General features: G+C 36.9%; 1 protein-coding gene across 1 annotated transcript in view; it reads left to right on the top strand.

The window, feature by feature from the left end:
* Cps1 (carbamoyl-phosphate synthase 1) overlaps window positions 1-21,551 on the top strand; it is a 111,804-nt gene extending 90,253 nt beyond the window's left edge. Inside the window, exons 31-38 of the mRNA XM_070017828.1 lie at window positions 1,661-1,750; window positions 3,372-3,542; window positions 6,347-6,421; window positions 9,061-9,159; window positions 16,650-16,709; window positions 17,990-18,102; window positions 19,646-19,775; window positions 20,457-21,551. Of these exons, the coding sequence (XP_069873929.1) occupies window positions 1,661-1,750; window positions 3,372-3,542; window positions 6,347-6,421; window positions 9,061-9,159; window positions 16,650-16,709; window positions 17,990-18,102; window positions 19,646-19,775; window positions 20,457-20,555 (837 nt within the window). The 3' untranslated portion in view covers window positions 20,556-21,551. The remainder of the gene's footprint in view (window positions 1-1,660; window positions 1,751-3,371; window positions 3,543-6,346; window positions 6,422-9,060; window positions 9,160-16,649; window positions 16,710-17,989; window positions 18,103-19,645; window positions 19,776-20,456) is intronic.
* The last annotated feature ends 2,615 nt before the right edge of the window (window positions 21,552-24,166 follow it).

Here is a 24,166-nt window from a genome sequence, read left to right as displayed (position 1 = left end):
TTTCTTTCACTGCACTTTAGAGCCTGTTTGATTGTATACTAGTGTGGTGATGGTTCTTAAACTTCAGTCAGTTTCCGGCATACCCAGGAAGCTTGTTAAAATAAGATGGCTGAGCTCCAACCCTAGGGTCTGAATTCATAGTTCTTAGGGGCCCTGAAGTTTCAGTGTTATCAAATCTCCTTCTAATGTTGTGGCTGCTGGTCTGGGAACCACAATTTGAGTGGATAGAATGGATGTCATGTAAGTCATCCATATTTTGGGGCAGCAGTATGTACAGCAATGTGTCTTAGTGCCATCTAGCAGGCATGCAGCTGTGATTTGGAAAAGTATTGGAGCCTTAGCCTCACCTAAAACCAACACTTCCTGATATGTAGGGTTTTTTTTTTTTATTGTTGTTGAGAACCACTTCTTCAAAGGACTTTCCCAGTGATAGGACTCTGCTCCAGTATTCAATTCACATGGTGGATGAACACCTAAGGTGCGTCTATCACCTTAGGTCTCTCTTGAGGATATCTATCTCACTGGCCTTTGGTATGCTTACATGAGCTCAGCTTTTTTTGGTCAGTCATAGGGCTGGAACTCTGGGCCTGGATGCTGTCCCTGAGCTCTTCAGCTCAAGGCTAGCACTCTACCACTTGAGCCAAAGCATTACTTCTGGCTTTTTCTGTTGATGTGGTGCTGAGGAATCGAACCCAGGGCCTCATGCATGCAAGCCAGGGCTCAGTGGTAGCTCAGCTTTTTTAGTGAATTTTTCAGATAATACTACTATCAGAATCCCATGCTGCCCTTATCGGGCTCCTGTTAATGTGCTGATGCTTTGTTATTGGAGCAGCACGAAAGAAAGTCCTTAGATTTCAAATATTCTTCAGTTTCTCTTGTCAGAATAGAAGACATTGGAAAACTCAGAATTTAAAAAATCTCTAAGCACTCTAGGTACAATAGACTATACATCCTTTTATACCCTATTATATTGAGGGCCTACTCCTGTAACTGTAATGAGTGATCTGCACTTGTTTGCTATATTCAGTTCTCTGTCTTGATATAGGGACCTTCTGGCTCCAATTAGATATAGAAATCCCCCTCCCCTTCCCCCTGCCACATGTTGCATGAAGGTGTGTGGTACCTCCCTGCAGGCAAACACCATTTCCTCCATAATATCTACTCTTGTAGACATTAGGGCAACAGAAAAGCAACATAAAAGAAATCTCCCTGGTCTCTTTGCAGTACCTTGTAATTTCAAGGCCTGCACCTCTCAGGAGAAAGATCATTAGATTGATAGAGAGTTTGGACTATAGTTCCTGGTGCTGAAGCAGATTAAAAGGATGTCATTTAAGCCTCAGTCTAATACCAGACTAGATAACTGTGGAGACAGGTTATTTTCCAGACAGATAATCCTGTAAAATTACTTGTTCTTTTTTTGTTTTTCTGTTGTGACTAGTACCTATTATATTGTATTATATATACAATACTAACCAACTAGTCCCCTTATTATTAGCATCATTATTATTGTAGTTGTTGTAGATAAAGAACTCTATAAAGAGAAATTAAGAAAATTTCAAGTTAAGATGTTATACCTCTGCTGTTTTTTTTTAAATCTATGTTGCATTTTTTTTTTCTATGCTGCATTCTTTAGCCCTATGTCCTTGTTGTTTTGCTGTAGGTGAAGGATGCTACACGAAAGATTGCCAAGGCTTTTGCCATCTCTGGCCCGTTCAATGTTCAGTTTCTTGTCAAAGGAAATGATGTCTTGGTAAGAAGTACAAGTGTGCTTGAGAGGACATTGCTACTGTGTTTGGTCATGTTGGCTTGTGTCCCTTGGTGATCATTGAGAATACCAGCCACAGAGCCATTGAGACCCAAGAAGCTGCTAGGTCTGAGAGTGGGCTGTTGTACAACATGTAATGGCTGTCTTGTTTGAAGTCACAGGCTCTTAGTGATACTGGTATGCCAATCACAGCTATGTAAAACACTTCATCCACACTACATATACTGTGGATGGAATACATAGAATTTAATGAATACGCAGTATTCCATCCTCGGTTCAGTACAGATAGCTACAATCTGTTCAAGTGCATGTTTAGCGTATTCATAAACTGCTTTACTGAAGTTCTGCTTGCTCTTTACCTAGACAAGAAAGTTGTGTTGAATACAATTTGCAAAAAAGTAAACAAATAAAATTTAAAACAGACTGGGTTACTCATATTCATTTTTTGCTTTTTTATGTAACTAATAAAAATTCATCCATTCCTCACCAACTGTGAAGACCCGAGATTATGTAGGTGTAAAAAACAGTCTCTTCTCTTAAAGGTCTTGTAACTTAGTTAACACTGGGAAGAAAGTGAAATTGTAGTTAAGTATAAAGTACAATATAATAGCTGCTAGTGATAGTGAGGTGAATGGGGAGGTGTACCAGATGATGATATTTGCAGTGTGTGTAACACACATTTGTGCAAACACGTAGTTGAATATCATATGCCTGGCCTAGGTTAAAATGTGATTCAAATGCTTCAAGGAATATTTTTGTGGTATGATCTGGAGTTTACAGGATATCTTGGATTGTGACAAATAAAAATGCATGGACTAGATGGGCACCAGTGGCTCATGCCTATAATCCTAGCTGCTCAGGAGGCTGAGATCTGAGGATAACAGGCCAGCACCAAAGTCTGTGAGATTCATATCTCCAACTAATCACAGATAAAGACAGAAGTGGTGCTGTGAATCAAGTTTTAGGGTGCTAGCCTTGAGCAAAAGAGATCAGGGATAATGCCAAGGTTCAGATTCAAGCCCCAGCACCAGTGCCATATGCCCCCCCCACCAAAAAAATCAGCACAAACAAAGTACATTGATTGAAAGGATATTACATATACATGTAAGGTCATCTGCAGGCTGAGAAAACCACCTACATTCGGGGGCAGTGAGTAGTTCAGTTTAGTGAGATCATTTTTCTAGATAAATAATGAAAGGGAAATTGGAAAAGTAGAACTGGGGCCAGGAAAATGTTACATGATGTAATGTATAGGTTCATTGCAGCAAGCAGAGAGAATGCCTTCAGAGGAGACTTTAATCTTCTGCCAATGTAAATCCAAGAAGTCTTTTTAGAAGGGGTGTGGCCCTACATTAAGCTAAACTTATTACCAGTATATGTGAATTGTTGAAAGAGAATGGGAAAAAGTTGGAGTTCAAAGATACTTCCCTAAAAGGAAACCATTAGAAAAAGAAAGAGGACAGGATGAGGGTGAGGGGTGGGGTGGGGTGGCGAGAGGTATCGGGCTGGTCTCTTGTTCAAAAGCTGAAAGCTAAGTGGCAAAGCAAATATCATCAATATTGTTATGGGCTTTCATCATCTCTGTGCTTTTAAATTTTGTTTTCAGGTGATTGAGTGTAACTTGAGAGCTTCTAGATCCTTCCCATTTGTTTCCAAGACCCTCGGGGTAGACTTTATTGATGTGGCCACGAAGGTCATGATTGGAGAGAACATTGAGGAGCAACCTCTTCCCACATTGGATCGACCCATAATTCCTGCTGACTATGTAGCAATTAAGGTAATTAAAAAAAATAATCTGAGTCATTTTTTTATGAGCTCCAGTGAAATTTAGGAAGAATTTTCCATTAAAAAAAATCTTGTGATGTTTATGAATCTTCTAACTAAAGTACTAGACAGGGGGTTTTTGCTTCCTTTCAATAATGCAATAGAGTTGCACTCCAGGTAACTGAATTATGATTGTACATTTGCAGAATTAAAAACATCTAAAATTGCAAGACTTCAAAACCAACTACTCAAGTGAATTCTAAGCTATATTTATACAGCTGACACATGGTGGTTCTGGTTCAGCTGCTAAACAGAAATTCTAGACATATTTTTGCTAGGCTAAGGCTTGAATCGTGCCACTTTTGAGTTGTGCCAAGTCTTGAGGAATGCATGAGTCGTATATAAAAGTGGGTTCCTTGAGGCGTTGCTTCGACCACCGTTGCTTAGTTTGTATTTTCTGTAGTGGCACATTTTTGACTTTGGGAAATTGAGATCATGGTTATTGTTTACAATGTGCTGGTAAGAGCAAGGAATTAAAGTTATATTTTAATATTGCCTTAATAATGCTGCCATTATATTCTTCTAGCTGATTCAATATGATTATGTCCAAATTGCTCATAATTATGACTTCTACTGCTTCACTGAATAGGAATGAGAATTAGTGACATATATAAATATATCTGAATTGCTTAGATGAAGCACATAATGGAATTAATTATTGTTGTGCAATATTTTTTGTGTGTTAGCCCTGAGGCTTGAACTCAGTGCCTGAATGCTATTTTTGCTCCAGGCTAGGACTTTACCACTGGAGCAACAGTTCCACTTCTGGCTTTTTGGTGTTTATTTGGAAATAATCTCACAGACATTATTGCCTGGGCTGGATTTGAAATACATTCCTCAGCTCTCAGGCTCCTGAGTAGCTAGGATTACAGGCCTGAGTTACTGTTGCCTGGCTGTATAATGTATTTGTGTGACATTGACATATTTTGGATGCCTTCATAAGGTGTCTGTTCCTGTATGTTAGCAACTTCAACCATAATTGTGGTACAGTTAAAGTTCTGACATCTGACTTTTTTTTTTTTTGGTCGGTCGTGGGGCCTGAACTCTGGGCCTGGGCGCTGTCCCTCAGCTCTTCAGCTCAAGGCGAGCGCTCTACCACTTGAGCTACAACGCCACTTCCGGTTTTCTGGTGGTTTATTGGAGATAGGAGTCTCACGGTCTTTCCTGCCCGGGCTGGCTTTGAACCGCGATCCTCAGATCTCAGCCTCCTGAGTAGCTAGGATTACAGGCGTGAGCCACCAGCTCCCGGCTTGACATCTGACTTTTATAGTGGAAGCTTTAAGTTGAAACTATGAGCAAAAAGATATATCTTAATTTGCTTATTTCGATATTTAGGATTTTATAGTGTGATGAAATGAAATGTCACTTTTCAGGGAAGGGGATGATATTTTATTCCTAGAGACTATAACACAAGCATCAGTTGCTAGAGCTTTTAGTGATTCATACACACATGTCCACATACACACCAAACACAATACACATATGCATTTGTTTGTTTAAATAGGTAAGAGGCTCTAGAATGTTTTTCTGGAATACTATATATCAATTTTAAATTTATCTTGTTATTCATATATTTAGGAATACATACTTTTTTCTTTTTAACTTAATTTTATTGTCAAGGTGATGTTACATATGTAAAGATAGTGAATACATTTCTTGTCAAACTTGTTACCCCCTCCCTCATTTTTCTCCCATTTTGCTTCCCAATATGCCCTACAATTGTACAATTCCTTTCCAACATATTGTCTTATGTCACTGTTGCATTACTTCTTATATTTTTAAAACTATACACACACATTTATGTGTGGACTACATACATGTAGTCCAACTGAAAATAATATTGATGGATAGATACTTCCAAAATGCACTGTATCTTCCTGCCTTCTTGCTCCTAATTGCCATTGTTATACAAGTCTTGAATTTTATCACGGTATCTGTTCATTGTCAATCATAGTAGCCCTGTGTGGCAGATGGAAATCAGTAGATGGAGTGATAGGGAAGTTTGCATGCAGAACTATATAATTGATGGAGAAGATCCCCAGTGATATTACCTGAGGCTGGAATTCTCATGATGGTTAAGAGACATGCCAGAAGCAATGGAGGAATTGTCTAGACCAGATAGATGGTCATAAGTAAGAAGCAAGGACTTGGTTCATAGTGAACCACACTGATAAAAATAATTCAAAGGGAAACTCTCCTGTGTTCTAGTTCATATGAAAGTTCAGGGAAAAAATGTTTCTAGCAGAATGTTTTTCAAAGCTCTTAAGAGGTGTCAACAACAGTTTAATGTCTCAGAAGTAAGCTTACAGACAGCCATTTCTGGCAAGGTGCCTTGTTGTAAGTTCAAATGAATAGAACAAGAAGACAAATGTTCCAGAAGCCTATCAAGGAAAAAAAATGTGTTTGAACTCTGTTTTTTGGGGGGAGACCAATGCCCAGTAGACGTTGTTTGAAATCCTTCCAGTAAGAATATGTGCAGGCAAGATTAGAAACACTGGTCTAGACTGGTCAAAGGGGACCTATTTGCAGAAGTAATTTGTGATTATTTAACCCAGCTTTCTGGCCAAGAGCTCAACAGATTCTTGGAATGGTAGTTTAAAGCCATCTTTCAAGTCATATGCTTAGACCAAAGAGATTTTTTTTTCATGTCTACCATACCCTAAATAAATACTATGAGAGATGATTCACTAAAGTATTTATCCTGTCTTTTACTTTTATTCCTCCTCTTAAACTTTTCCTCCCTGTTTTGTCTGATAGGCTCCAATGTTTTCCTGGCCCAGGTTGCGAGATGCTGACCCTATTTTGAGATGTGAGATGGCTTCCACTGGAGAGGTAAGTAGCTAATGATCTGGGAATATTCTCATTCCATCTACTTGTGGTTTTAGATGTACATGAGAAGAATATGAACTTCTGCTTTCAGAGTAAGCCTGAAAGGATTTAAAAATTTTGAATTAAAGAAAACACTTTTACATTTTTGGAAATAATCTAAATTCATGCTTACATTTCAACCTGGATATATAATACATGTGTTCATCAATCATCTCCACATTGCCCTCAGAGAACAACTTTCAGATATTTCTCTAGACATCTAAGTACATATGTCCAGTGTATATGTGTATGTATATCTATGTATATACTGAGCTCAAGACCTATACGATGTGGAATCTGCAGATAAATGCAAAATCCCAGGACCCCTTTTTGTTTATATAAACTTATTAAACCATCATTGTATATACCAATATTAGTGTAAAATAAATTCCAAACACCATGCCTGAGGCTATATACAATCAAGTTGGTTGTTGGTAGTAGTTGTAGTAGAGCTGGGAGGGAGGAGGCGTGGACTACATTTAAAGCAACTTTACCCTCTTGATGGTTAGCTGAAAACCATAATGGACTTGGCCACTGGATGTCCTTCTTTACTTGTATTGGAACAGTGTCAATGGATGGTTTCTTTAAGAATGTGAGATGTGTTTTCACATAGAGAGCTGTCAGATTCTGGAAAGTTCTGTACGTGTCAGTGTCAGGACATTTTATGAATCACCTAGCCCCTGACAGACGTACTAGATACAACCTTCAGATCCACATCAGTACCCATTGGAGTGACAGCATCACACTGGGAGGCATCATTGTTTCTCTTGATATTAAGGAGAATCTGAAAGAGGCAAAAATTTAATTGCAACAAATATGTGATGTTTCATATGGTTGCTAGGTTACAAGCACGATCGGTGATGAGAAGCCAGCTGAGACGAGGAGGCAGGCAGTGAGGAATAAATGACTATCTTGTTCAGAGTTGTTCTTTTAGAAATGGGTTGCTTAGCCCTTTTGATCCTTGTTTTAATTTAGTAGGCAAAAAAAAACCTCTGGCTTTGTTTGTTTCTCTTATGGTGGGAATGAAACTCAGGGCCTTATATATACCAAGAAAGTCCATTTAGCTATGCCCCATCCCCGAAATACCTTTAACATGAGGGTATACCCTAAGTTTCCAGTCAATTGAAGGTCATCTGATCCAAAGGCTATTTTCAGCTGCTCCAGTGTTTGTATTAAGGAGAGATCTGTTTTCCTTCATGCTGATTTCTATGGTGTGGCAAGTTTGGTTGTAGTGATTCTTTCTTTCCTGCCTCCTTATGTGTATTGAAACTCGTGCTCATATGTTTTCTGAAAGCATAAAAGAAGGCAATTCTTCTATTATTAGAAAGAATATTTTTCCAAGGGTCATCAGTGTGATGTGTCAGTGTCTTTTGGATAACTGAAATCAGGATGATAATTTTAGCTTCAAAATTTCAGTTATGGCTGTTCAGTTATGGCAGTTATGTTGTCAGTATTGAAAGAGCTTATTTAAGTCTGCAGCTTAGATCTAGTTAAGAGGTATTTGACTTTCTAGTCATAATCTTTACTGGAATATTTGACCTCACTTGGTGATTTCACAGGAAGTTGCTAAAACCACTGTGTTTCTTTGTGTCTGCTGGTAGACTAGGTTGGCACAATTCCTTTCAGTAGGACGTAAGACCTACTAACTTAAGCTGACATGACTCCAATTAGTTGGCCAGTATTTGACTGATGAAAGTGTTCACTGCAGAGTGAAAAGCAACATGTACTTGTGGTCACCTGAAGGTTATAGTCATGAGAACTTTCTTTGCTCAGTGAGAGAAAAGTCATTTGCTACAAGAGTGAATTCAACCATCAGTGTTATTTACTGTAATGCTCGCTCTGGACCCATGCCAAATGGCGATGTGCATGGCAGCATCGACTCCCATCGAGTTAAATTATACCATTTGTCCTCTGGTTATGGTGGCTGTATTGTAGCATTGTCTCCTCAGACAGATGAAAGCTCTGCATATCCTAACATTATATGCTAGTTTGGATTCATTTCTTACATATGGATGTGGTTTTCAAAAGACTTGTTACATGTTAATTTGGTTTGGTCTATAAAATGACAAAAATTGAAAGCTCTTCTGAGATGTTCATATTGTTGGTAAATTTCTCAATGATTTGCTCACAATGTCTATGCAATGATTGCTAACTGATTAGCAACTAGTCATGTCTACCAGTGACCTGTAAATTTATGTATGGCTGCATAGCATATATGTGACCTATACTGTTATTTAAGCGTTGGGTCATATTAACATTTGGAAATTCAACACATTCTTGACTAGAAGCTGTGATTTGTATTCATGTAACGCAGTAGAATCCCCTATGTTGCTCCACTGAATGCTGTTGGATAGAGGAAGAATTGCTTATTCATTCATTATGCTTAATTAAAAACATAAGATACATCTGCTCTGGCCAGTCAATTGGTCTCTGAATTCAGATTGCCTGGTCTATCAGTAATATCTATAAAAGCTATGGAAGAAGTCTCAGAATAACTAGGCACTTGTATCATTTGTGTTTTGTAGTTTTTATTGTTTTTTGTTGTGTGTTGGTGGTTAACTTTAGTTCACTATTTTTTTTTTCTTTCATTTATTCCTAAACAGGTGGCTTGCTTTGGTGAAGGTATTCATACAGCCTTCTTAAAGGCAATGCTTTCTACAGGATTTAAGATACCACAGAAAGGCATTCTTATTGGAATCCAGGTAAGTTGTATAAAATTTTCCCCCCATTCCCAGGGGCACACACTGTGAGTGGCTGAAATGGTCATTGTATGGAAAAAGTGAGATTGCTTGAGAAGTAGCACTTAATCAGGGTTCCTCAGAGTATCTAAAAAATGAATCTTTCTCAATTCCTTGATTAGAGTTTTTCTATATATTTTGCTGTTCATCTTTCTCTTTAGTCCCTGAACATGTTTCATGAACATGAGTTTCAATGAGGCTTCATCTCATTGTCTCTTTTCCTGCCTTCTCTCTGTATGCCTTTGGTAACACATCCATATTTCTAGCATCTACTCTTCCATTTGTAAGTACTGCCTGTAAGTCTTCATCCTTAATCTTGCCATTTTACAGTGATCTACTTGATTGATTATTTGGTGTCTTAAACTCCATATTTGTCAAAGTGAAGGTGAGAGATTTTCCCCCTCACATTCCACGTTGAATATTTAATGAAAATCAGTGACTTGATGGACCTATGAAATATCCAGGAGAATATTGTGATGTTCTTGTTTGTTATTATTAGGAGAGTGAGGCAATTATAAATCAGTATCTTCATGCAATAGATGGGCATTGTTTGCTTATAAACATAACTTAAATCTAAGTCTTAGTGTAATTTGTTGGATGGAAAACATGTATTACCCCTTAGGATGGTTATTGAAAGCATCAACAAACATTATGTTTATAAAATTCCTGTAAACAATACTTCCCACTATTCATTCAATTTTATTTGAGATGAGTAATTTTCCGTTCCTATAAAAAATGAAGAAATTTATATAATATTCCTGCTGTGCCTTTAATAAGTGCAAACCCTGCATGGTTACCCCAAAATCAATAAAAATATAATTAGAACTTACCAGGTATCTTCAAGCCAGTGGGTGATTATTATAGATGCCATGCCATTAGGGTATTTTAGCATTAGCAAATTAGACTCTGGAGACTGGACAAGTGCAGCGGCTTTGGAGAAGTTTCTGCAAAGAGTAACTTGGGATTTTTCTTTATAAAGGTATTGGAAGGGCAATGGTGAATAGTTAGAGCAGAAGCTAACAAGATGACTTGCAGTTGTGAAGCTTAATGGCAGTTTAGAGACAAATCACATCATATGAACGACTCATCACGTTATAAATGGGTATTAAGTATTATTAAGTCCCCAGTATGAGAATATTTGTCCACCTTCCAGTTATGGCTTAAAGTTTAATGTGAGCCCTGGGGGCATTCAGAGGAGATCATGCCCTTCACCCTCATCTTCACAACAATCATAATAGTGCTAACATTTTAAAATACCAGCTGAAGAAGTCAGTGATGTATAAAATTGTGCCTTGTTTAGTTTCAGTGCTGCAGGGAAATGTGAAACAAAAGTTAATTTGATCCCTATGAAGCATTGGTGTATATTGGCATAAGTGAACAGCATATTATAGCTTTATAGGAAAAAGTGGGTTTTGTAGGTAAATAAAATGTAGCTTAAAGCAGTACTGGTTTGTCTATTGAAAGTTTACCTTTCAATGCAATTGCTTTTTAAGGAGATCAAGGCTCCAACAGCCACGAGTTGTTGCAAAGAACATTCTGTGAATGTATGAATGAAAACTGTTAGGGACTTAGAAATACACATTTTGGATATAATTTTTTGAGTATTAATAGAACTAATGGTTATACTATTTAATGAAGTGTTTAATATTTAATAAAATATTTAATATAATTATAGTGAAATACAACTGGGGAAACTGATGAGCAAGATAGCAAACCTTTACAGATTATCAGGTTCTATCAATGCTGTCTCATTTTGAATAGAACAAATCTCTTGATGACAAGAGGCATTTTCATTCATAGTGATTTTTTTTAAAGTGCTTAATCTGATGACTTAAACTGAATAAAACACATGGCAGAATATACTAAGTTGAGAGATAATAGCTATGCAAGTCATTAGACTTTTTTTTTTTTTTTTTTTTTTTTTTTAGCTAGAATGGGATCAAATTTAACCATAACTTTTTATCTAGATTTCCTGGCAACTGGAGATAATGTCACATAGCTTCTGTATTTAAGGACACATTTTACTATTTTAACAATATTTTATTTAATTTTTCACTTGGCCAGTACTAATATGGGCTCTTTCAAATACATAAAATCAAGTGGAAAAGGACAGAGAATATAGAGCTGCTATATAAAGCAAGTACATTGGAAAGCAACTGGTTGAGGGCCAGTTATGGAAGACAGGTTTTGTTTTTTGTTTTTAATTTTCCTGAGTACCAAACTCAGAGCCTTGCATGTGTTAGGCAAACTCTCTGCACTTTCCACTTAGCTAAATCCCTAATCCTTGTAAGGAAGTTATAAAAGCAAATGTCTGTTATTGCATTTTGATTTCTTAAGGCTATCATTCATTGCTGTATGGACTTCATTCACAGAAAAACACTGGTTGCCATCTTCGTTGTAGTTAATTTGCTTTATTATTCTTTCATGTATCAATGGAGAGAATAGCCAGTAATTATCCCTTTTGAAATAATGTTTGCCTATTTTGTGTCCACATCCTGATCCAAATGCATGCTAAAAGTAGAAAGGTTTAATAAATATACCATAACTCATTATTTTCCCACAACAAGTTGCAAGATAAAATGAAAGGATCATAGCAATATGGAGTAGAAGAGAAAGGACTCTGAGCCTGGGAATATTTTTTTCATAGACATTTTCTATGTTTTTTATGTAGTCAGGTATCAGAAACTTCTCAATGTTTTAGAAAATAAATTGTATGTACTTGCGTGTATGGAAGCAGGTAGGCGCACACAGTACATAGCATTCTTCTTAACTTTTTAATGTCTCTTATTGCTTCCCTTTTCCTTTACACAGACTGTTTCTGTCCTTCTAAAGTAAAATCTCATAGGTAAAACTTCCCAGCAAGTTTGAAATATGTATAAGATGAATATTTTGGAACTAGGATTTAGGAGGGGGAAAAAAGAATCAAGATGCAGATTTTTGTCAAAGGTTTCTTGTCAATAATAGCATGTTCTGTGTCTCTAGCAAGAGCGATTCCAAATCCCAAGGCATTTGTAATATAAGAACAGTGTAATGAAGGTTTATGTGCTAACACAATCATCCTTGATTTTCCTGCAATAGTTCCAGGCACCTTTCATCCCATCGTGATTTATTTTTAGCAGCTATGAGTAGGCAGTCTTGCCTTGTTTTGAGGTTTTCTAGAACACTCTTTAACAATGAGTGATTTACTCTAGAGTAGATCAAGAGCACTCACTGTGTTTTTCTCCTTGATTGGGCTATTCAGTGATGCTCGGAAAGTGGCATGCACCAACCTGACATCTGCTCGAACATCTCTCAGAAACACAAAGCAAGCATTTTTATTTGAAAAGACAACTCCGAGTGACATGAATAACCTCTTATTTTCAAAAAGGCATCATTAGGAACAACCAGGCCATTGTCAATCCACGCATCCCTGTGGAATCCATGGCCATGACTTAATAGTAACTAGGCTGTCTTTTCTGCAGCTCAAAGTTGGATTAATGTGAAAATGATCATTGGAGGAAATACATCTATGTATTTCACTCTTAAAAGGACTTTCTTCCTTATAAACATTTCCAAGAAAATAAATCATCTTGTACTTTTCACCTTTAGTAACAAATGGTTTCTTGCACCGGTATTTTCAATCAGCTTTGAAATCTGAGCCTACTCCGATGCAAGCTGACAGCTGTAATTTCTTTCTATAGAGAGGCTGTTTTATGTGTCACAAGTGTTCAATACGTGTTTGATAGAAGTTTATAATGTGTGTGTGGAAGCCAACACCCCAGACCAGAAGGCAGAGTGGTTCCCTAGCTGGGAGCTGCCAATACTGTCATGTTGGATATTTATCTTTTCCACGTGGGAGACAGTACTGAAACAGCTCCATAATGAGGTTCTGCCTGGTGTCTGCAGGTCTCAGAGGATTTGCTGACTTATTTTACTTTAAAATGGCAAAGGGGAAAAAAATTGCATTGTAGTACTCCTCCCTCAACATTTTTCATGGCGACTTTGGCTAAGGGTTAATACATCTTCACCTCAAAGTGTAAAATGAGTGAAAGGTAGTCCATCTTGCCTTGCTTCATTCTGATTTCTAAACTGAAGCATGTACCAGCATCTCTTGGGGAGTTTCTGGTGGCTGGAAATCATATCTGGGCTGCTGATCCCAACCCTGGGGGTGGAGTCCACATTGTCCTGTTTATTAATAACTTCAGGGTGATTCTGAGGGTGTTGATGTAGGGATCACAATTTAGGAACGGCTTTATTTGTGGAATGATATTTTGCAAACCTGGCTAAGAGTTATCTCATTATCATCATCACCATATTTTAAGTGACAGAGGAAAGTTTAAGAAGTTGAGAGTTTAAAGTTGGTAGCCGCAGAACACATATTTTGTTGAGCCTTCTGATCTTTGGTGCACACTTCAGTCTATTCTGTGTTTAGCAGATCAATATGTAATATTCTGTATCTGGAGGAATTTACTTTTGCACACTTTTTTGAAATGTGCATTTGCCTTATATCATGGGATCTTATACTCTGAAGAGAACCTTAAATATTAGCAATATCAACTTTGTGTATAGGTTGATTGTCCTGTTCTTCTGTCTAATATGATATATATGGATATATTCATATATATATAAATATGTTTCTACCTCCCTTATTACATTTTCCTATTGTCACTAAGAGTTATTCTCTATACTCTGTTTTTTTTTGTTTTACTTTTTAAAATGTGTAGCTGTGGACTTTCTTGTATCTAAGCTCATGTTCTAGGAGAGTGTCATAAATAACCCCAGTGCCTGCCTTAGCTGAGATTCCTTCAGTTGCATTTATCTTTTCTATTTGGCAATAGTTTCCTCTCATAAAACTGCAGTTCTAGGGGCCAGAGAGGGCTAGAATCTGAGAGAATTCTGTATTTGAACATTGTCTTTGGAGTTTTTTCCTAGGATTTAGATCTTGGAGAACCTCTGTGTGTACATATTAGAAGGCTTTTGTGGGCTGAGTGTTACCAACATCATGCACAGATCTGGATTTTTTTTAAATAATTAAGTTTTTGGCCAGCCCTGGGGCTTGAACTCAGGACCTAAGCACTGTCTCTCTGAGCTTCTTTTGCTCAAGGCTAGCACGCTACCACTTAAGCCACAGCACCATTTCTGGCTTTTTCTGTTTATGTGCTACTGAGGAATTAAACCTAGGGCTGCATGCATGCTAGGCAAGCACTCTACCACTAAGCCACATTCCCAGCCACCACCCCCTTTGATTTATTTTATCACCATCTTTACTTTCTGGATCTGAATTAGGTCATATCCATGATTGTTCTTCAATCATCACTGATATAAGTTCTTTTTAAAAAGATTTTTATGAACATATATTAGTTGTACAAGGGGGATTTTGTTTAGATATGCCCATAATGCAACCCCAGAAATCTCACGCCCTCTGTCACACTACTGTAACCATTTCCTTTTTAAAACCATTTCAAGCACTTCTATTTTTATTTGTTCAAATCACATACTTGGGTCATATCTACCCTCATTTACTATCTCCATTCCTCCCCTCTCCCGCTGATTCTTGCTTGTCAACTGAAGCTGTCTTTCTTTCCTGTCACTCCTTGTTTTTAGTGTGTATTAATTGAGTGAAGACTTTCCCCATGGTATATCTGACATACATATATTGTGTTTTGCTCAGACTAACCCTGTCTCTTGCTTTTCTTGATTCCTTTTCCCTTTGTTGATTAACAGCTTTCCTTGAGACACCTGCAATATCTTCACATATTGCAATGTATTATTTCTACTTCATCCTTCTTTTTCTTTCTCCACTCTCAAATATGCCATAAGTTAGTTCTTGAAGGAACCAAGTTACATTATACATTTAAGACCATTTTGTAAAGGGAAACTAGCAAAATATAATACCATTTGAAAAGAATGGTTATTTTGAAGTATCTATAATTGAATATATATATTATTTTAAATATTTTACTTAGCTCAATTCTCAGATACTCATGCTAATAAGCAGAAAGTTAGGTTTGCTCTCTACATCAATCATTCAGCTCTGTTTTCTTTCATCCTGATCATTGTCATGGAAGTATAACCTCTTGGTTGCAAGGGGTATGCTCAGAAGTGGGAATCATTTGATAGTGGTGGTCAGCAGGAATCCAGGGAAGGCAAGGTGTGGAACCTAAACAAATCTAGCTGGGGTCCTAGGAAAACCACAACAATGGACTTTGAAAAAATATCTGAGGTGTGGTGGCATGCCTGTAATTCTACCAACTCAGAAGACAGTCATAGGAGGCTCTCCATTTGAAAATACATGGGGAAATTCATAAGAGTATTTGAAAAGTAAGCTAAAAATAGGAGTCTTGGCAATGTGGTTTTAAATGATAGAATGGCAACTCTGACTTTAATTCTCAGTACCATGTAGAAAAAGTAAAAGAAAATATCTGAACAGTGACTAACACATTGGGGAAATATATGTGAAAGTATAATATGTATATATATGCATCATACAAATGTATACATTCATGGGGTTGCTTTTTGTTGGAAGTGTAACAGCTAATAGAGGAGACTAAGCTTCAAAATAGGGATGAAGAGTAGGAATGTAGTCTTGGGTGGATGCAGAAAACAATTACATTAATAGTTGCAATTAATATTGAGAGCTATTTTGGGGCCAGTAACTGTGCTAAGTATTAGTCGTTCTAATGGTTATGTAGCTTACTTATGAATTAGTTGTCTGAGCTGTCATTCTGAGCCTGTGCACGGGTACTGTTAATTATTTCCATTTATGTCAGAGGAGACTACATCCTAGGGTGATTATGTTGCTCAAGGTCATAAAGCTTAATAGGTTGAGGAGCCTTGGGAAGTAGTAATAGTACTATTTTCGCTGTTCTAGAAGTGAATTGATGTCTCAAGGACAGTTACTTTTTGTAGTGTCCACCACTAGTGAGTGGTAAGGCCAAAATTGGAAATGGAGCTTAGTGAATCCAGAGCTCATTCTTTACCCATAAAATTTCATCACCTGATAGCCAATATGAAATTGATTTCTGAACCATTGAGTTATTGCAGCTCCATTCTGTTCATGAGCTACTAATTTAGTGAAGGCTAAATTAGAACTCAGCAATTAGAGCAAGTTGGATAAACACAACAGCTAGCAAGGCAGGCTGGGTTCAAGTCTTGACCCATATGCCTTTTAAATTCTCCCTGTCCACGTGAAGGATCCTTGTAGAACTAGGTGGGTCTACACCTACAGTGACAAAGCAACTAGAGAATAAGATAATATCGAAGGAATTTTATTACTCATTTTGGAAAAAAAATTAGGGACTCATACAGTAGGTAGATTAAAGGAATATACTTTTCAGCATTGAGTATTAAACACATGACCACCTATGGGTCTGCTTTTTATAAAATTATGATGGTATGAGCAAACACTTTATTATGTGTAGGAGAAAAAAAGAGCATGCACATTTACAAAGTGAATTTGTTAAATTCTTTTCCAGCAATCATTCCGTCCAAGATTCCTTGGTGTGGCTGAGCAATTACACAATGAAGGTTTCAAGGTATGCGTTATTATTGTTATTTTTTCTTCAAGTAGTTCTCTATCAGTATTCATATCTGCCCACAAATAAAATATTGCAGAAATAGGAAAAATAAGTAGTTCAAAATATGTCCTTTCAACCCCAAAGATTTAACTCATTTAGTAGTTAAATTAACTTCAACAAAACAAAATGATCAGAATAACTAGTTTTAAGTTTTAACAAAGTTATTACAAACTCAATAGAAGCTGTCAGCTAAAAACTTAGAAACTTTGCTGATGCACAATTGGGAAAAGTCTCCATATATTTCCATATATTTTTTCCTTTTTTATTTGCCTTTTTCCATATGAGGTCATAGTTTCCAGCTGTTTTAGTTTCAGGCAAAAGTTTTTTTCAGTGCATACCTCTACAGGAAACCTGGTTCAGTAAAAACAAAATTATTCCCAAAGCTCAAGGGTGGTTCTGTGGGCATAAGATTGTGTTCACCTAATAAAAATAAATGCAAAACCATGAATCCTTCTGTTTTTCTCTTCTTTAAGGGTAGTTAAAATGTAAGTTTGTTAATTTTTTTACTGTAAATATATATATTTGTAATATATATATATATATATATATTTTTTTTTTTTTTTTGGTCGGTTGTGGGGCTTGAACTCTGGGCTTGGGCTCTGTCCTTGAGCTCTTCAGCTCAAGGTAAGTGCTCTACCACTTGAGCCACAGTGTCACTTCCAGTTTTCTAGTGGTTTATTGGAGATAAGAGCCTCACAGACTATCCTGCCCGGTCTGGCTTTGAACTGTGATCCTCAAATCTCAGCCTCCTGAGTAGCTAGGGTTATAGGCATGAGCCACTGGGGCCTGGCCCACTGTAAATATTTTAATATAACAAAGTTCTTATGCCCCCCATACATTTTATTTTCAAGTCTCTACTTGTGTGTGTTGTGTGTGTGTCCTGGGCCTTGAACTCTAGGCTTGGGCACCGTTTCTAAGTTTTCTAAGTGCTCAAAGTGAGCACTCCAGCATTTGAGCCAGAGCTCTTCTTCTGGCTTTTCTTAGGGGGAGGGAGTAGTTTATTGGAGATAAGCATCTCACCAACATTCTTGTCAAGGCTGGCTTTGAACTACAATCTTCAGATCTCAGGCTCCTGAGTAACTAAAATTATATGAGCCCTGGTGCATGGCTCAAGTTTCTACTCTTGAAAACACATTACTTCAATATTCCTCAATTTCTTCTTTATGGTTTAAGTGATACTAGTAGTCTTCTTGGATCTCTAAGTCTGAATTAACTGACTTTTTCTTTTTTCAATGCAGCTTTTTGCCACAGAAGCCACGTCAGATTGGCTCAATGCCAACAATGTCCCTGCCACCCCCGTGGCATGGCCATCTCAGGAAGGGCAGAACCCAAGTCTCTCTTCCATCAGAAAGTAAGAATTGGACAGACTGTTTTCTAAGTTGTTACAGTAGCTAGGAGATTAATTGTGAGAACTGATAAAGTAGGAATGTTTCATTTTTGTTCGGGTCACTTAGAAGTCCTCTTAGTGAACCAAATTAAACATGAATGGAATTGTGGATGACAGTATAGTTTCACTCAGGAAATTGGCCATTACATATATTGTCACGGGTGTATACGGGATGTATACAAATAGAACATTTGTCAAATGCAGAATTATAGCAAAGGAAAGCAATCTGACTGGATTAACCAGATATGTGAGAATGATTATCAGAAAGAGGAAATATGCAAACATCATGACGGAGAGGTTTATAAATTAAATGTATATTTCATCTTACTGATTTTTTTTATCATGTTCTGCCCTGTTAATGTGTCCTGACTATATCAAATACTACTTAAACACTATATGTATGTATGTGTGACTCTATATTTAATTTGTGTTATATATAACATGGAATCATATGTAATATCTATCACATTTATCATATATAATTACATAGATACATACATACTATTGTATGTATGTATGTATGTATATATGCATAAATGTGTACTCTTATACATATGATACATATATATATATATGATCATGTTTATTTCACTGTGGTTATGGGTCAATTTGTTTAGCACTTACTACATGCATAAAGCTGGAGTGAGCACTATAATAATGTCATCTATTTCATTATTTAAGTGGCCATTTCTTTATCAAATTTTCCTTAGGCCTTATCACTATTAGATTCTGGCTTATGCTAAAATATACATTTTGCATTGCACAGTCTTTGAGGAAGGCCAGTGCATTGACATTTACAAGACTATGTAGCATATTGTCAATTATTCTCAGTTGTTCTGAGGTGTCTCAGTCCACCCACTCTCCAATTCTAAATTCTATGCTTTATACTACTTCTCAGAGGTCCTAACCAGTCAATTTATAAATCTCTATCAAATTTATAAAATAATGGCATCACATACAGACCCGAACAAGCTTCCAGTGGTACTCTATGCCCTTTGCATAGCTTTGTAAAACAATAATCAGCACCACTTTATGCTTATCACATTTCAGTGTGTGTCACAACCCCACACAGAATGTGAAATAATTCATCCTGAAATCCACCTGCTGAAAGGCAACAGAAACAAACAGTGAAGTAGATGTGGCCTGAGGGCAGGACAGTGGACATGGAAGAATCTGCTGTTGGTTCAAACAAACAAACCTCTGTCAAACTACTGGATTTTCCAGTGGTCAGAGAGTAAGGTCTGTTTTCCAGGGAATATAGATTTTTGTTTTATTTTTATGTATCCTGTTAGTGTTCCACTAGAATTCTTTGAAGGAATGAAGTTGAAATTAAAATCCCTATATCCAGGTCATTTGAACGTATACTAAGTAAGGAAAAGAGGAGGGTCAACTCAGCATGACATTGACTGAATGACTAAGGGAGTAATTTATGTTGATCTTCCTGAAACTAATGACAAAATATACATTGCCATCTGCAAGTTTTTGTTTATTTTGTTTTTTCTTCTAGATTGATAAGAGATGGCAGCATTGACCTTGTGATTAACCTCCCCAACAACAACACCAAGTTTGTCCATGATAATTATGTGATCCGGAGGACAGCCGTTGACAGTGGAATTGCTCTTCTGACTAATTTCCAGGTATGCTCTTTCATGTAGCTAGAGGCCCTATGTGACTTTTCTTTCCAGAAGGCTTCCCCTAACAAAACGGATCAGTAGAGCCACATCTCTCCACTCCTTGTAGCAGTCAGAACAGAGAGGAAGTTTTAATAGAGTCTAAAGTAAAGATGCTAATATAGTTAGGATATGGCTTACCTGGGACACAGAGCATTTGTTGATCAAACAAATGAGATCAACATCCATGGCTCTTTAATTACATACTCAATTATCCTTTGTTAAAAAGTGACAGTGTGATATGAAATAAACACTCAACCTTCAATCTTCTTTCTCAAGGAAAGACACCATGTAAAAAGCAAGTAGTTAGTAATTAGAAGTCCAGGTGTAGTACAAGTTCTTGTGCAATTCACAGACAATGATAAGTGATAGTGATAAGATTCACAGATTTGAGCTTCATTAACTATCTATTGTGTTTTTATTTTTTTCCCAAGTCTGTTTTAAATCCTCCAGTGAGGAAGAAATAAACTTATTCATGATGAGGCCTAAGATGGAAAAACAATCTTCATATAAAAAAATACATTGCACCTTTCATCCCATGCTTCTTTGAAAACTGGTAGCAGGCACTGTGACTTTTCACTTCTGGTTCATTAAACATTCACTTTCATCTCATGGAGGTTGCTAAGATTCTTGGCATTTTATTTTTAGGTGACCAAACTTTTTGCTGAAGCTGTGCAGAAATCTCGCAATGTGGACTCCAAGAGTCTTTTCCACTACAGGCAGTACAGTGCTGGAAAAGCAGCATAGAGCAGCAGGCTCCTGGAGCTGTCCTTCAATCCTCCTGAGCCACGTTTTATCTGAAGCAAGTGGTTCCCAGCTTTGTCTTCCCAAAATGAATATTGACACCAAACTTTCTTCCCCTTTACTGTGCTATACTTTAAGATCTTGTATCTTTCACAATTAAATGCTGTCAGACACTTTTTCAAAAGCTTCTTAAGAGTCTTTTCTCAGCAACTTGTTCATGAGATTTTCATTTGCTTACTGATATGTTTGTTTTAGTTCTTGGTGGATTAGGATTACCTATGTGCTTATTTGCAGTTCATTTTTTATGGTGTTGATTAATGGTGATTGAAGTTGAAGATGTTGCAGTTCATTCCTCTAAATTCTTCGTACATTAAACATACCTTTTGATTGTGTCTGCCATATTCAGGACACATTAGCAGAACAGAATACGATACAAATTTGTAGAAATGAAGAACTATAGATTTAATTTGTAAACCTTTCTATCATGTTGCTGGGACATTTCTGATTATTATTATCATTCTCACTTCCCTGGCTAATCCAGTTATATCATTTTTCTTTCTTATAATACTGAATTGGACAAATGTGACAGATTTTTAGATTATGGATTTACTTAATGGATAGTGGCTTGCAATTTTGGTTTTTGGGGGCTGTCAGCAGGTACAAGAAACACTAAAGTGGTTATATTCTTGCTTTTCTTTTCTTTGGCTTATTCCAAGCTAAATGAAATCTTCAGAGCTGTGTCATTTGTACTTTCTCTCTTTCTCTCTCTCTCTCTCTCTTTCTCTTGGAACAAGGTAGAAGTTGTGTCTATTTCCTTCAGATGACAGATTCTATTGATCTAAGCCCCAAATTCATACACTTTTAAACATATGAATATCATTGCTCCTATGTAAAGAAAACTTTCTTCAGAACAGCCCTTGACCACGTTTAAGTATTTTGTGTTATTGTAAGTGCTCTAATAGTGAACTTTTAAATAAAATACTATTAAGAGACAATGCAGCAGCTGAATTCTTGCATTATGTATTTATTTGATGCTTTTAAATCATTTTTATTCTGGGATAGAACAGAACGTAGGGACTTGGGTCATTGCTTATCATTTTTCCTAGGCACTATCCCCCACTGACGCGATGTTGCTACAAAGATGTAACAAACTTTTTATAACATCTGATATTGTGGAATCAAACTGAGGACCTCATGCAAGTTAGGCAAATGCTCTGTCACCAAGTTACATCCCTAGATCTATAACAAACTTAAACATGTCATGTAGAATACAGAGAAATATAACTCAACCCGGAAGTAAACCAGTATTTTCTTATGGAGATAGTGTGAATAGGCACAGTGGCACCATAACTTGGTATCACTACCTAAAATGTGGTTTGTGGTGGGGCCCTAAAACACAGATGCTTCAATAGCTTTCATTCCTTGTCTCTTACTCTCATCCTATCAACAAATTACCCTTTAGTATGAATCTACATGAAAGTACAGTTTGAAATTCATTTTTCCCCTCAGTATTCTCTGTTATCACCGTGGATGGAAGCTTAAATTTCTTATTCCTTGAACACTAATTCCTGACCAATCATTCATTTGCCTGAAAGTATGCAATGTGTCTCTGTAATGTTTTGCACAGGTTTACCCATATCTTTTCTGCTTCTGCTCTAGTTCTTTTCTGTCAATGTACATTTTCTTTCCACCACCATCACTGCAATAAAATATGCTTTCTGCATAGAATATGCCTTCTCCTCAGGCAGTTAAAATATTCCAATAAACATACACTGTTATGCTATATTACAAAAATAAAGGGAAGATTAGAAATTCCGTAGTTAAGTAACATGGCCAAGGACATGTAAAATAGTCTTGATGTTTTGTATCTTATGTTTTAAAAGATATATGCTGGGTGCTGGGCTCATACCTGTAATACTAGTTACTTGGGAGGCTGAGCTCTTAAGACCTCATATTGATGACCAGAAAGTCATCAGTATGACTTAATTTTAATTTTTGATTGTATTTTATTGTAAAGGTCATGTAGAGAAGGGTTTCAGTTACATAAGTAAGGTAATTGCTTTTTGAATAGTGTTACCCCCTCCCTCATTTTCCCACTCCCCCCCCCCAATTCCCTTCTCCAATTTGTGAAGTTCTCCATGTCTTTCCATTTCCTTATGATTGGGCAATGTCATTCTTTCTGATATAAGCATAGAATTCCATTGTGTATATATACTGCAGTTTCTTGATTCATTCATCCACTGAGGGACATCTGGGTTGATTCCATAACTTAGCTATGGCAAATAATGCTGTAATGAACATGGTTGTGCTGGTGTCTTTAGTGTGGCCTTGTTTGTTGTCATATGGGTAAATGCCCAGGATTGGGATTGTTGGGTCATAGGAGAGCTCTATGGTAGATCCTTATAAATCACTCTGCACCAGAAAAAGTACAAATGGATCAAACACTTCAGTGTAAGACTAGATACGCTGAAAATATTACAGAAAGGGATAGGGGAAACCCTAGGGCTCCTTGGCACAAGTCAAAACATCTTAAGTAAAGATCCAGAAAAACAACAAATTAAAAAAAAGCTAGATAAATGCGTCAAACTGTAGAGATTCTGCATGGCAAAGGACATAGCTAGCAAGATAAATAGAAAACCCACAGATTGGGAGAAGATTTCTACTAGCTATGCATCAGACAAGGGCCTCATCTAAAATATAATTAGAGTCAAAAAGTTTTGCTCCCCAAAAACAAATCCTCAAAGAAACAACCCCATAAACAAGTGGGCTAAAGACTTGAAGAGTGATTTCTTCAAAGAAGTAAGAATGGCCAATAGACACATGAGGAAATGTTCAATATCTCTGGCCATAAAAGAAATGCAAATCAAATTCTACCTCACACCAATTAGAATGGCCATTATCAATAAAACTAGTAACAGATGCTGCCAAGGATGTGGTCCAAAAGAGATTCTTATCTTAAATTAACCACCAGTGGTGGAGCTGTAGCTTATGTGATAGAATGCTAGCCTTGAGCAAAAACTTTAGGGGCAGTGCCCAGTCTTTTAGTTCAAGCCCAATGACTACCACATTTAACTTTCCTGCAGTGATCAGGGAAGGGCATTTGAGGGAGATGATGTCACATTTTGAACAATGCCTTGTATTTCCCAAGGAAGGTCAGTCATTTAAGAAAATTACAAATAACCTGATGTGACTGAAGTTCATAATATGTGTGGAGACAAAGGACTAGAGCCACATTCGTGGGGATGCACGCCACTAGTTGTGTACATTTAAAACAAGATAGAACTATTAAGATGTTTTATTTGAAAACAGGATGACCCATTGTAACAATGAGATATACAAGACACTGTTGAAAACGAGCTTTACAACTTTGCAGGTGAGGGGGATGGGAGGGAGGAATTGGGGAGGAAAGGGATGATAGGGGAAAAACAAAGGAGGGGTAACAATCCTCAATAGGAAACAGACTCATTACCTTGTTCCTATAACTGTAACCCTTTGTACAGTAATGTTACAATAAAAATATATTTTAAAAAGCAAAAATAGTTTTTGATTTAACATGTTTCAAAATATGTTTGGTTTGTTCTTTGAGACAGAATCTGGCTTTGTGTCCCAGACTT

The sequence above is a fragment of the Dipodomys merriami genome, unplaced genomic scaffold (genome assembly GCF_024711535.1).
Source record: "Dipodomys merriami isolate MVZ:Mamm:240054 unplaced genomic scaffold, mDipMer1.0.p SCAF_1, whole genome shotgun sequence".
Classification (NCBI taxonomy): domain Eukaryota; kingdom Metazoa; phylum Chordata; class Mammalia; order Rodentia; family Heteromyidae; genus Dipodomys; species Dipodomys merriami.
Note: the sequence above shows the minus strand (reverse complement) of the source record. Positions and strands in the feature narration are given on the sequence as shown.